Source organism: Nilaparvata lugens, chromosome 7 (genome assembly GCF_014356525.2).
Source record: "Nilaparvata lugens isolate BPH chromosome 7, ASM1435652v1, whole genome shotgun sequence".
Lineage (NCBI taxonomy): Eukaryota > Metazoa > Arthropoda > Insecta > Hemiptera > Delphacidae > Nilaparvata > Nilaparvata lugens.
Window position 1 is genome coordinate 34,170,756 of NC_052510.1, and position 13,280 is coordinate 34,184,035.

The window sequence follows — 13,280 nt, forward strand, 5'->3', positions numbered from 1 at the left end:
TTGGAGTTTCAGGAAACGATCTTCTTTTTTTCTGAAGCCGTTAGTGATCCTTTCTGTCTCCTTGCGTCTAGCCAAACTGATTTTGTGCAGCGAGAAACGAAGTTAACAACAATTGAAGGTGGCAAAGAATCGCCTCTTTTGCCTTGAAGTCTGTGCGCAGCACAAACCTCCGAATAATGGAAATTTATGTTAAGGGCACTAGATATTGCTTCTAGCACAGTTATAATGTCCTCCCTATATGATAGCGGAACACCAGACACTATTATGTTATTCTTTCGTGTTTGTTGTTGCAGTTCGGATAATTCCGAATAGTTCGGATAGTTCTTTCACGAATTTCATTTCCTTTTTGAGTTTATCATTTTCTTGTTTGATTTCCTCTACAGATTTACCCGCCAATTTGCATTTATTGGACACCTCCCCGATTTTATTATCAATTAGGGATATTTGCTGCGTTGTCGCCTTAATTTCCGATTGAATTTGGCCTATTTTTGCGTTAGATAACTCCCATCTCTTGTCGTTTTTTAGCCAAGACTCTCTATTTTCACTTCTAAAGTCCTCAATAGCTTGTAAAATTGAAATATTTTCTGGAACTTCAGCTTTAGAAATGTTTTTTGAATTAGAAATTTCGGCTAGACACTTGGAGCATTTCCACTTTTTATTGTTTCTTGTAGTCACACCAACACACGTAGGATGAAATCTCGCACTACAGTTGGAACACGTGTTATATTATCTTCTCCGGTATAAGTTTGTTTATTGCACTTTTGACACATTTCGTCTTCCATTTTGCACTCTTCACGCTAATAGAACACTCACGAAAACACTAAAGCTATCTATTAATCGAATTAAAATTTCAGTAAAACTTCGTAAATTAAAGCCAGGCGGCCGGCTTTAACAGGTTAACAGGTAGCTGACTGACTGTTGTTTACTCGATATGATCGCATCGGCTGTCCGATAAGGACTAAATCTAAAAAAACTAAATAAAAAATCTATTGAAAAATCTAAATAAACTAAACCAAAAAACAAAAGCATATAAGCAAGAAACCAATCCAACAAATGAGAGAAAACACTTCATAACACTAACATATATCAATAATCAATCCAATAAAATTGCCAGAATATTTAAAAAAACAGGCTACAAGGTGGCTTTCAAAACTAAAAATAAAGTAATGGTTACCCTCACCCCCGAAACCACCGACAAACACAACCTCCCTGGGGTATATAAACTAAAATGTAATGATTGTGAAAAATTCTATATTGGCAGAAGTGGACAATCATTTGAACTTAGATTTAAAGAACATATCAACACACTGAAAACCAAAACAGAATCAGCTTATGCAACACATTTAAATGAAACCGGGCACTCTTACACAAGCATAGATACCAACCTCGCAATATTGAAAGTAAAAAGAAATTGACATGAATTAAATACAGCAGAACAGTTTGAAATATTTATAAAACCACCATCCTAGACAGTAACAACATACTAAATGAACAGCTGAATTTTAAATCTAAAAAACTTTTTGATCACATAATAAACACCAAAAATCTTCCTAACCATCAAAACATTTCATCAAATGATCGCTAGACGATCGAAAGTACTTCAGTCAGTAAGTAAAAGTTTTTAATTATTTACTTAATAATATTGACTGCATGTCGTGTTCAAATACATAAAAAAGTGTATTATTATTATTATAAAATTCTACTGACCATTTTTTGTTGCAAAATTCAAGTAGAATCTTCTGCTGTTACACCTTTTGCGGGACACTATTGTATAGTATATATGGGATAATAGTGTAATGTACGAAATTCCATTATATATATAGAGCCTCTGTATAGGTATTCATGGAAGTTTCAAGGATGAATGACCTGTAATACTGTAATATAATTTGATGTATAATATACAATAGAGAATTGAATTGAATTTATATAAGTATATTTGTTTGTGTTCTATGAATCACAATTACCTATAATAGAGAAAAATCAATATTTTAGGGTCAGACGAATTCACTGTTAATTATTAGGCTGCCATATTAACAATTTTATTGTTGATTCTCTTTTATCGAAATACCGATAAGTTTATTACCCATAAGAAAACGGACAAATATTAGTCTGCAATATTCGAAATTTTATTGGTGATTCTCCTTTATCGAAAAACCCATAAGAAAACTGACATCAGTTTGCAATTACTGAAGAGTCAAACGAGATAGGTATTTAGGTACTTTATAGGTATAGGTACAAGTGATTTTGAACTTTCGACATATGAAGATATTTTTATATAAGCTATACTCAAACCCGCTATTAAAGGTAAACTATTTTTTATACTTTTTATTATATAATATAATAATGTATAATAATGCATTTCTAAACATTCATTGTGTTCGATTGAATTTTTCCTGAATTCGTTCCATTAGATGAGAATACCGAATAATTAGTAATAGGGTTTCCTTATTACTGACTATCAATAATTAATAAATTATTTCAATATTTTTAGAAAATCGTTGTTTTAACAAAAAAATTTTTATTCAAAATTTCTTTTCAAAACCCATAAGCCAGCGATTTCAATTTCACAATTAAAAAAAAGCCATGACTGAGAGTATCAAATGTATCAATTCATATTCTTCGTGGAAAGTATTTTTGGATCGGCAAATATTGAAATGTTTTCTCAAATATGTCAATAAGCTGCAATATTGCTTGCTTAAAATATCGGGTTGATGTTCTTTTTTGCAGCATCAACGTCGTCATTGTTAATTTTTGTGTTTTCCTTAACACTGAGTTGTATTAAAATACGAGTAAAGAAATATTAAAACTGTACAATACAACATTTTAAACACAACCTCCGGTTGCCCAAAAGCCAGTTCAATTTTAATCATGATTAATTTTTCGAGAACCAATCAAAGAAGGCTTTTACGAAAATTTTATTGGTAATTAATTGAAGAGAACCAATCAGAGAAGGCTTTAAAAAACGGCTTCTCTGATTCGGTTTTTTTTTTAAATTAATCACGATTAAAATTTAACCGGCTTTAGTGCAACCGGTTCTAAAATATGTAATTCCAATAAGGAGAAATATTCATCTCAACATCTTATAGTATTGTTATACAGGGTGTTTCAGAAGTAGTGTCGAGAATTTTAGGGTATTGTACCTGGATGCTAGGAGACTACAAATGTCATATTTGAAGTGTCCAAAACTCAGCCGTTATCCTTATAGCTGCCATTTTGTTTTTTCACTTAAAAATTTTTATCTCAAGAACGAAATGTTGTATTGATCTGAAATTTGGCATGAATATTTATGCTATAAAGACTCAACTATAAAAAATAAAAAAAAAAATTTTTCGTTGAAATTTTTCGAAATGGCGGCCATTTTAAATTTTTGATGGCGAATATCTCGAAAACCGTCCATTTTACAGAAAATTTACAAGAGACAAAAAAGTTAGAAAATGTTTTCACGATTCCAATGATACCTAATTTATTAAGATTGGTCGGAGAATAACAGAGAAATTAATTTTTTTCGTACTGCATGCATGACCACTTTTCACCATTTCTCTCTCTTGGGTTAACAGCCGTAGGGCTGGTTGGCAGCAGCTCTCCATGCTTTTCTGTCGTCCGCTTTCCGCTTCAGCTCGTAGTATGATCCACATCTCATATCCCGTAGCAATTGTTTCATATACTCCAGCCTAGGTCTTCCTCTCATATTCCTTCCCTCAACCATTCCCTCCATTATCCTTGTCAGTAGAGTGTCACGTCTGATGATGTGGCCAATCAGCTGTGCTCTTCTTTGCTTGATCCACTTCAAGAAGTTCCGGTTCTCTCCCACTCTTTCAAAAAACTTGCTCATTTGTAATCATATCTCTCCAACTGATCTTCATCATTCTTCTGTAGCACCATGCCTCGAATGCAGCCAATCTTCTTTCCTCTCTCACCCCCATTGTCCACGCCTCACTTCCATATGTTGCAGTACTCCATATAAAGATCAATATTAATTTTTTAATTCCAGATGTATTTAAGATGAAGCTTTGAAACTCGGTATGGCTCCATATGGGCAAACAGATGATTTTACAATGGTTTTCAGATGATAATGTTTGTCTTGTAAAAGTATTGTTGTTTCATTAAAAGTAAAGAACCAGATGTAGTGCTTCCTATTCCTTAGTCTCACGTTTCCTAGGTCTTATTTCTATCTTAAATTTCCAGCTTCAATATTTTCTTACGTTGCTTCTACACAAATATTTAATTATTGTAATGGAATTTAGTTCGCTGGAGTACACCGATATTCACTTCATGTATGGAGCAGCTCTTGGCAATGCGACCGAAGCAAGAAGAATGTATGCAGCTGCATTTCCAAACCGCCGTCTCCCTTCCGACAAGGTGTTCACAAGAACTCACAATCGGCTGAGAGAAGTTGGTTCATTTGAACGGAACAGGGTAATTGCTGGTAGGCCTCGAGCAGTTCGAAATGTTGCTTTTGAAGAGGAAGTATTGCAGAAATTCGATTTCAATCCTAGAACGAGTACGAGAGCAGTTGCAAAGCAAATCAATTCAAGTGCTTCTTCTGTGTGGCGTGTACTAAACAAGGAAAGACTTCACCCCTTCCGCTTCCAAAAAGTTCACTCATTGGTTGAACGCGACTATGAGCCAAGAGTAAACTGTGCCCGTTGGTTTCTTCAGCAAGACATTATCCAACCAAATTTTCTAGAAAATGTGTTATTTACCGATGAGTCCAGCTTTACAAGAGAAGGAATCTTCAACTCTCGCAACAGTCACGTCTGGGCCTTAGACAATCCTCATGAGGTCAAAGTGCGTGGTTATCAGCATAGATTTTCGCTGAATGTTTGGACGGGTATCTTAGGTAATCGCGTGATTGGACCATACATTCTTCCTAATCGTCTGAATTCTCCCACGTACATTACTTTTTTAAGAGACATACTACCAGAACTTTTGGAAGATGTGCCTCTTGCAAACAGATATAATATTTGGTTTCAACATGATGGTGCCCCTGCTCATTTCGGAAATGTTGTTACGGACTTTCTGAACATGACCTATCGTCAGCGGTGGATTTGGCGGGGTGGACCAGTACCGTGGCCCGCACGTTCACCTGACCTCAACCCTTTAGATTTTTTTTCTGGGGCCATATGAAAGACCTTGTTTACAGCACGCCAGTAGAAAACGAAGAAGACCTTGTGGCAAGAGTGGTTGCTGCAGCAGGTGCCATTCAAGATGATGAAAATGCTTTTATAGCAGTTCGACGGTCCATGATTGAAAGGTGCAGACTGTGTAATCAAGTTGAAGGACGGCATTTTGAGCAATTGCTGCATTAGTATCAGTGAACCGATTTGAGTGAAATTAATATTTTTCAATGTAGAATAAAATTTGGAGGAAGTTATTCTTGTATATTTCTGTAATAAGAACGGTTTTCATGAAATTATAAAAAAAATTAATATTGATCTTTAAATGGTGAAAAGTGGTCATGCATGCAGTACGAAAAAAATTAATTTCTCTGTTATTCTTCGACCAATCTTAATAAATCAGGTATCATTGGAATCGTGAAAACATTTTCTAACTTTTTTGTCTCTTGTAAATTTTCTGTAAAATGGACGGTTTTCGAGATATTCGCCATCAAAAATTTAAAATGGCCGCCATTTTGAAAAATTCCAACGAAAAATTTTTTTTTTAATTTTTATAGTTGAGTCTTTATAGCACAAATATTCATGTCAAATTTCAGATCAATACAACATTTCGTTCTTGAGATAAAAATTTTTAAGTGAAAAAAACAAAATGGCAGCTATAAGGATAACCGCTGAGTTTTGGACACTTCAAATATGACATTTGTAGTCTCCTAGCATCCAGGTACAATACCCCAAAATTCTCGACACTACTTCTGAAACACCCTGTATATCTCAAAGAATAATATTGTAGTCTTACTTGTAACTTAGTAAATTCTTACTACATTGAATTGTAGCCTTACCAACAAATTTGACCTTCCAAACTCTGTGCGGTAAGCAGAGAGCTTCTGGTGTTAAAAAGGGTACTTTTGCCAGCATTTGGCCGAAGACAGACTTGATGCCATCTGGCCCAGCCAGACCTCCCTTGCTGCGAGCTCGTTTCACCTGGATGCGGTTCAGCTCAATCACTGGGCCATGTTGTCTGTCCCTTACCATCGTCGCATTCATCACCTACACAAAAACACCACACTTTTCATTAAAAAGTAAATTCGTATGGCTTTTGTTGGTGGGGAGTCCCTTGCGGGAAGGTCCCACCGCCTGAATATATAATTTAAGTCGTCAATGGGCCTTACGACTGTCATACTTCAGCCGGGACCGACAATTTAACGTGCCCATCCGATAACATGGGAGTGATCTGGTTAAAAACTTTTTGGTAATGAGAGGGTTTGAACCCGGGATCTCTATGCATTAAATAATGGCAATAAACAAACCATTCTATTCAATGCAACTGGAATGAGATTCACTTTAAACTCTAGGAATTCCTCATGTCAAAACATTATTGCTCTCCATTCAACTGTTGTCTCAAATAAATCTCACAATATCGCAATCTTGCAAACGGTATGCAATCAAATTCTACTGAAAAATAAATAAATACTCCCTTATCAGTGGAGCTTACCATAATATAGATCCCAAATTAAAAAGGATGTCACGTGTTCCGTTTACTTAACTGGCGCCCGAACAAACGGGACCGCAGACGTTTCGGTAAAGTTCAATTAACTTTTTTTTCGCGACCAACTGTCTCGAATCCAAAACGCGAGTGTAACTCCTCATCTGCGGCCTACCCTCATCACTCTGGAACCAAGTGCACAGCCTTCCATCCTGGCAGAGAGAAACAACACCTGGCGGCCCCTAACCAACAGAGAACCAAGCGACACGGATTCATCCACGGACGAGGACCAGGACGATCCAAGTACGCTCTCCAAACCAGTTGTGAGTACCAAACAAAAGAACTTCATCAAACCCTCAAAACTGCATCCAGTCTTATCTTCAACTTCAGATATTTCAAAAATGGCAACAATCACTAAACCTATTCCACATGAACTCTTGAGATACATACCTCATTACGATGGTACTTCTCACAAGTTACATCAATTCATATCTACTTGCGAAGACCTTTCTATCGGCTACTGTGCTGATAACATTCAAGAAAAAGAAGCTAATCACTGGATTCTTTTCAAAGCTGCTATGTGCAAACTTGAAGGACCAGCCGAAGCAGTAGCATTCAACAACAGTTGTTCTTCAATAAAAGACTTGATAAAATCACTGAAACAAAATTTTGCTGATAACAGATCTGTACCTGAACTCATTGCTGAGTTGACTGTGATGAAATCCTATCAAAGGGAACATCCTATTGACTTTTTGAACAGACTTGATGAAAAACGTACAAATGTAATTACTAAGTATAAGCTAGATGGTGTTACAGGTTTACTATTAGAAAATTTGATTTGTCAACTGAATGCTACACTTGTAAATACTTTTGTGCATGGAGTTCACCCAACATTAGGGTCACATTTGCAAGTACTACAAGTACAAGACCTAGATGATGCTAGGAATAAGTTAATCAACGATTGTAGTATTGTATTACAGCAACTACGCTAAAAAACCACTATTGAAACAATGAACAGGGTAGATAGTAGGAAACATTCCAACAACACAACAACATTTAGAAATCCTAATTACGAACAAAACTTTCAAAAACAATGGTCACACGACAATTCTTTCGAACAAACACACAGACCCTTCCAAAGTAGACAACAATTTTCACCACACAATGTTCAACAAACTAACTTCTCCCAAAACTTTCAACAAAATTTTTCAAATCAAAGCTTCCAAAGACAAAACTATCGTCCAAACTTTCAACAACAACGTTTTCCACAACAAAGCTTTCAGCAGCAAAACAGTAATTTCAAACCTAACACTCAAGTAAGTTCGTCAAACACAGTGTCTATGCGCACTCAAAGAACAGACCCTGTACAAAAATTGAAAACTTACAGATCACCATATGAAGTAAACTACTTAGAGGAAGAACCAGAAGATAACTACAATCAGAACCTGATTGAGGCTATGCAATGTCAAATAAACACTTTGACTGAATCACTCAACAAACTCACGAACCATTTTTTAGAGTCAGGCCCCCAGTTTTCGGAGGACCCCCCAAGCGACTCGACTTGAACATCTTAAACAAATCTCTTCCTTACTTTCTCGATCAAAAGAAAAGAAAATGGCTAGTAGACACAGGATCTGCTAAAAACTATATGCATCCATCATTGGTCTCTCCTGAGATCACTCGATACAAGGAAGACTTTATTGTAAAAACTCCTAATGGAGAAAGTAAAGGAAACGAATATATTTTTTTCAACACTGAAAATGTATTTTCCCAACCCCATAGAATAAAGATGTATATATTTGATTTCTCCACTAAGTATGACATACTTCTTGGAAATGAAACTTTACGTGCGTTTAAGATGAATGTAAACTTTGCTAATGATAAACTTGAATATAAGGATGGAATGAAAGAATTGTTGTTTTTGCTAGATAATAAGAGTGTTACATTACAACCAGGCTACAACTTGATCTCAATCCCGGTTAAGTCAGCCCCAAATGTAACACCAGGATTAATTAAAGAAGTGAATACAGATGTATATACTGTTGAAGAAGGTATTGTAGAAATCACTGATAATAAATGTAAATGTGTTGTTTTTTCAAATGAGCTTCTGACTATCTATCCGGAGCCCATGGATGTAGAAGATGTAGAAGAAATTATAGAGCCAAAACAATTCACGACCAATTGTCCTGAAAACTTGGCAGATATAATTCAAGATATACCATCTCTATTACGAACAAGTCACATGAACGAGGAAGAAAAACTTAAAATGATTAGCCTAGTTCAGCAGTTCCCTGAAATAATAAAACGAGAAAATGATCCCTTGAGTAGTACAAATTTGCTAAAACATACAATCAATACGAAAGACGATCTTCCCGTCTACACAAAAAACTACAGATACCCACAGATTTATAGGGAAGATATTGAACTTGAAATCGACAAACTACTAAAAAACAAAATTATCCAACACTCCAATTCGCCATACAACAGCCCTATTTGGGTGGTTCCCAAAAAACCTGATGCATCAGGCAAGCGGAAAATCCGTATGGTTCTAGATTACCGTAAATTGAATGATTAAACCATTGATGATAAATTCCCCCTACCCAACATTGAAGATCTGTTTGGCAAAATAGGCAGGGCTACATACTTTTCAGCCATTGATCTGGCCTCCGGTTTTCATCAAATCCAAATGGACCCGCAATCCGTACCTAAGACAGCTTTCTCAACAGAGCACGGACATTACGAGTTTTTACGTATGCCGTTTGGGTTAAAGAATGCACCCCCTACGTTTCAGAGGGCCATGAACATAATTTTTTCAAGAATGACCAATGTACTAGTCTACATGGATGATATAATAATTTTCTCTGATAGCCTTGAGGAACATTTAAAGCATTTGAAATCGGCATTTACGAAACTAAAAGAACACAATTTGAAAATTCAACTTGATAAAACTGAGTTTTTCAAGCGTGAGTTGTTGTATTTAGGGCACATCATTTCGGAAAAAGGTGTGATGCCTAACCCCTCTAAAGTTGAAGCCATAAAAAACTTTCCAATCCCTAAGACCGCCAAAGAAATCAAACAATTTCTAGAACTGACCGGTTACTATCGCAAAATGATTAGAAACTATGCTAAAATAGCTAAACCACTCACTGCTGCTTTGAGAAAAGATGTAAAGATCAATCCCAATAGCAAGGACTACAGGGAGGCTTTTGAAAATTTGAAACTAATGTTACAAAACAGCCCCATCCTACAATTACCTGACTTCTCGAAACAGTTTCTTGTCACCACAGACGCGAGCAACTTTGCCATCGGAGGTGTATTGTCCCAAAAGTTTGATGGTAATGACCTCCCAATAGCCTATGCATCACGAACACTTAATAAGAGTGAGGTTAACTAATCTTGCCATCGGAGGTGTATTGTCCCAAACGTTTGATGGTAATGACCTCCCAATAGCCTATGCATCACGAACACTTAATAAGAGTGAGGTTAACTTATCGACTATAGAAAAAGAGCTACTTGCTATTGTATGGGTATGCAAACATTTCAGACCATATCTATACGGACGAAAATTTTTGATTCAAACAGACCACAAACCTTTACAATGGCTTAGAAACATGAAAGAACCTAATTCAAAACTACTCAGATGGAAGTTACTTTTGGATGAATTTGACTTTGAGATTAATTACGTGCAGGGAAAAACCAATCACGTGGCAGATGCACTGTCCCGCATACCCTCGCAGCCCATCAATTTAATGGACAACGATGATAATGACTTTTTAGGCTTCGGCAACGAAGACCTACCCTTTCATGGCTTTGACGACATAAACGTAGACGATTTGATTCAGTTGAATAGTAACAATGACCTAACACCGATAGATTATCCTAATGGTTATCTTGATGACATCGCGAATGCTTTAACTCGATTCAATAACCAAGATGATGCTAATGCTAATACTTCTGAGCCCCATGATATGGAAAATAATGATTGTGGTACTGGTAGCTCTGTTTTCGATATGAATGACTATATTCTTCTTCGTGAAGACAATGCCGATCATACCGATACTCATCAACCAACTAAAGAAATTGACGACAATGCTTTACCAATTCATAATGACACTGACAGCCTTGTGACAATTCATTCAGCAGACAGTTCAAATGAACAAATTCAGATAGTAGACGACGATAAAATATTGAACGTTGAACATAATCAGATACTTATTGAACGCGGAAACAAAACACCTACCCTTCAGAAAATTTTTGATAAGAACAGACTCCTTCTCTGTTTTCAAGACCCCTTAGATTTCGAACAAATAAACAAATTTTGTTTAGAATACCTGAAACCGAATACCACGTATGGTGTATATTGTTCAAAAGATGGTTTATTGAGTAATCAGTACGAATCAATGTTTAACAACTTTGCTAAAGTCATTAAGGAAAGTTTCAACTCAGTTAAGATTAAGCGGTATAAAAAAGTTAATCTTGACATTACTGATCCCGACGAACAAAAAGAAGTAGTTTCCAATTATCATACTGGAAAAACCTATCATAGAGGAATTTCAGAGAGTTACTCACACATTCGACGACGGTACTATTGGCCTTCAATGATGCGTGATATTACTAACTTCATAAACAAATGCCCAATATGTTTAAAGACTAAATACGAACGTCGTCCCATTCGTGCAGAATACAAAGTATCCCCTACTCCTACAAAGCCCTTTGAAAAACTGCAACTTGATGCCTTTCAGTATGACAAACGTAAATTTTTATCAATCATCGACTGTTTCTCCAAACGACTCGTAGTCTATCCCCTCACGAGTCTTAATCAAATCGAGGTAAAAGACCATCTCTTCGACTATTTTTCTCTCTATCCAACCCCCAAGATCGTACAGATGGACAACGGCAGAGAATTTGACAACGCTGGTTTACGTGATTTTCTAAAACTTTATGAAGTCGAACCTTATTATGTTACCCCTGGTCATCCAGACTCGCAAGGGTTAATTGAAAGAACTCACTCCACTCTAATTGAACTTTTAAATTCTATCCAACTTCAAAATAGAAATAATACCACTGAAGCCAACATGAAAACGGCCGTGATTGCGTTCAATAACACACTCAATTCCACCTTAAAAATGACACCAATGGAAATAACATTCGGCATCTCTGAGAATTCTTTTCTGAATGACACTACAGAACAACTTATCACTGAAGAGCGTACAAAAGAGTATCATGATAGGTTACAGCTTATACATAGATTGGTAAAAGATAAGGTAGAGATTGAAAAACAAACTAGGACAGAATTATTGAATAAGAATAGGGAAACAGACGTCGAAATCCCCGAAGCCCCGTTTATTAAAACAACCTTCAATAAAAAAGAACAAGCCAAAATTCTTCCAAGTACAATATGATAAACAACAAAATGTTGCTACAAATTCCAGAGCAATTCAAAAACGACCATTCAAAATCCATCCTAATAGGATGAAACGACCACGGAAAATAGTTAAAAAGAAAAATAATAAATTTGTTTCAGAACAAGATGATCCTCATTCTCCTGCTGCTGGTCCCAGCAATGTCGTATAAAGTAACGGACTTGACCAAATCATCTGGCATTACACCAGTTCGAGTACAGAACTCCTTCATTATAAATGGCACATACACATACATGCACAACATAAACATTACACGACTACATGTTGAACTAACACATATTGAAGACTCTGTAAACCTTTTAAGAGCTAAGGATAGTGATAAGAATCGTTGTAATATTTTACGTTTGTATTTAGATTATATTAAGTTAAAATTTGATCATATTCATATAAATAATCTTAGAATTAAGAGAGGTCTCATAAACGGACTTGGTTCCGCAATAAGCTGGATTACAGGAAATATGGACTCTGACGACAAAGCGAAATATGACAAAATTTTAGAGAAAGTGCAAGCAAATGAATATCATTTAGAGCATAATGTCGAAAATCAATTGTCAATCAATAGAAACTTGATACACAAATTTAACAATGGGATTGATGTCATTCATGCCAACAATGTCAAGCTGAAAAATTATTTTAATTCAATCACCACTCAATTCACTTCAATAGAGCTAACTCAACAACATTCTTTCTTATTCAACACATTGACTCTCATAAAAAATAAAATAGACGATATTATGGTGAGCTTAGAATTTTGTCGACTAAACATAATCCATTCAAGTATTCTGTCTAGAAACGAATTGTCTTTATTAATTCATTCGGCTAAATTGTCTCTCATATCTGATGAACCAGAAATTTTGTGGCAGCTAGGGTCTGCACATTGTCATGTGAAAGATGATTTCATTACTTATTTTATACAATTGCCTTTGTATTCTCATGCCTATGAGACATTTTTTCTCCTATCTTACCCAGTCGTAAAAGGAAATGAGTTGCGAACAATTGTTGAACATCCGTCCTTCATAATTCGAAAAGATAACTCATTGTTTACAGGAGATTGTTTACTAATAAGAAATAATTATTATTGTAAGAATATGTCTAGAATAGTTAATAAGTGTATAAGTCAACTTTTAGACGATAAGGACCTTCATGATTGTAAATCTTTGGTTATAAGTGAGGCTCAACCTTTTATAAGATACATTCAAGTCATAAATAAATATTTAATGTTCAATATTACTACTTGCACTATAAGTAAACAAAATC

The 13,280-nt window shown here is 35.6% G+C and overlaps 1 protein-coding gene across 1 annotated transcript in view; it reads right to left on the reverse strand.

Annotated features, from left to right (window-relative positions):
* The window catches only part of LOC111051412 (E3 ubiquitin-protein ligase HERC2), a 258,746-nt gene that overhangs the window by 44,359 nt on the left and 201,107 nt on the right, over window positions 1–13,280 (reverse strand). Inside the window, exon 77 of the mRNA XM_039431914.1 lies at window positions 5,957–6,164. Coding sequence (XP_039287848.1) covers window positions 5,957–6,164 — 208 coding nt within the window. The remainder of the gene's footprint in view (window positions 1–5,956; window positions 6,165–13,280) is intronic.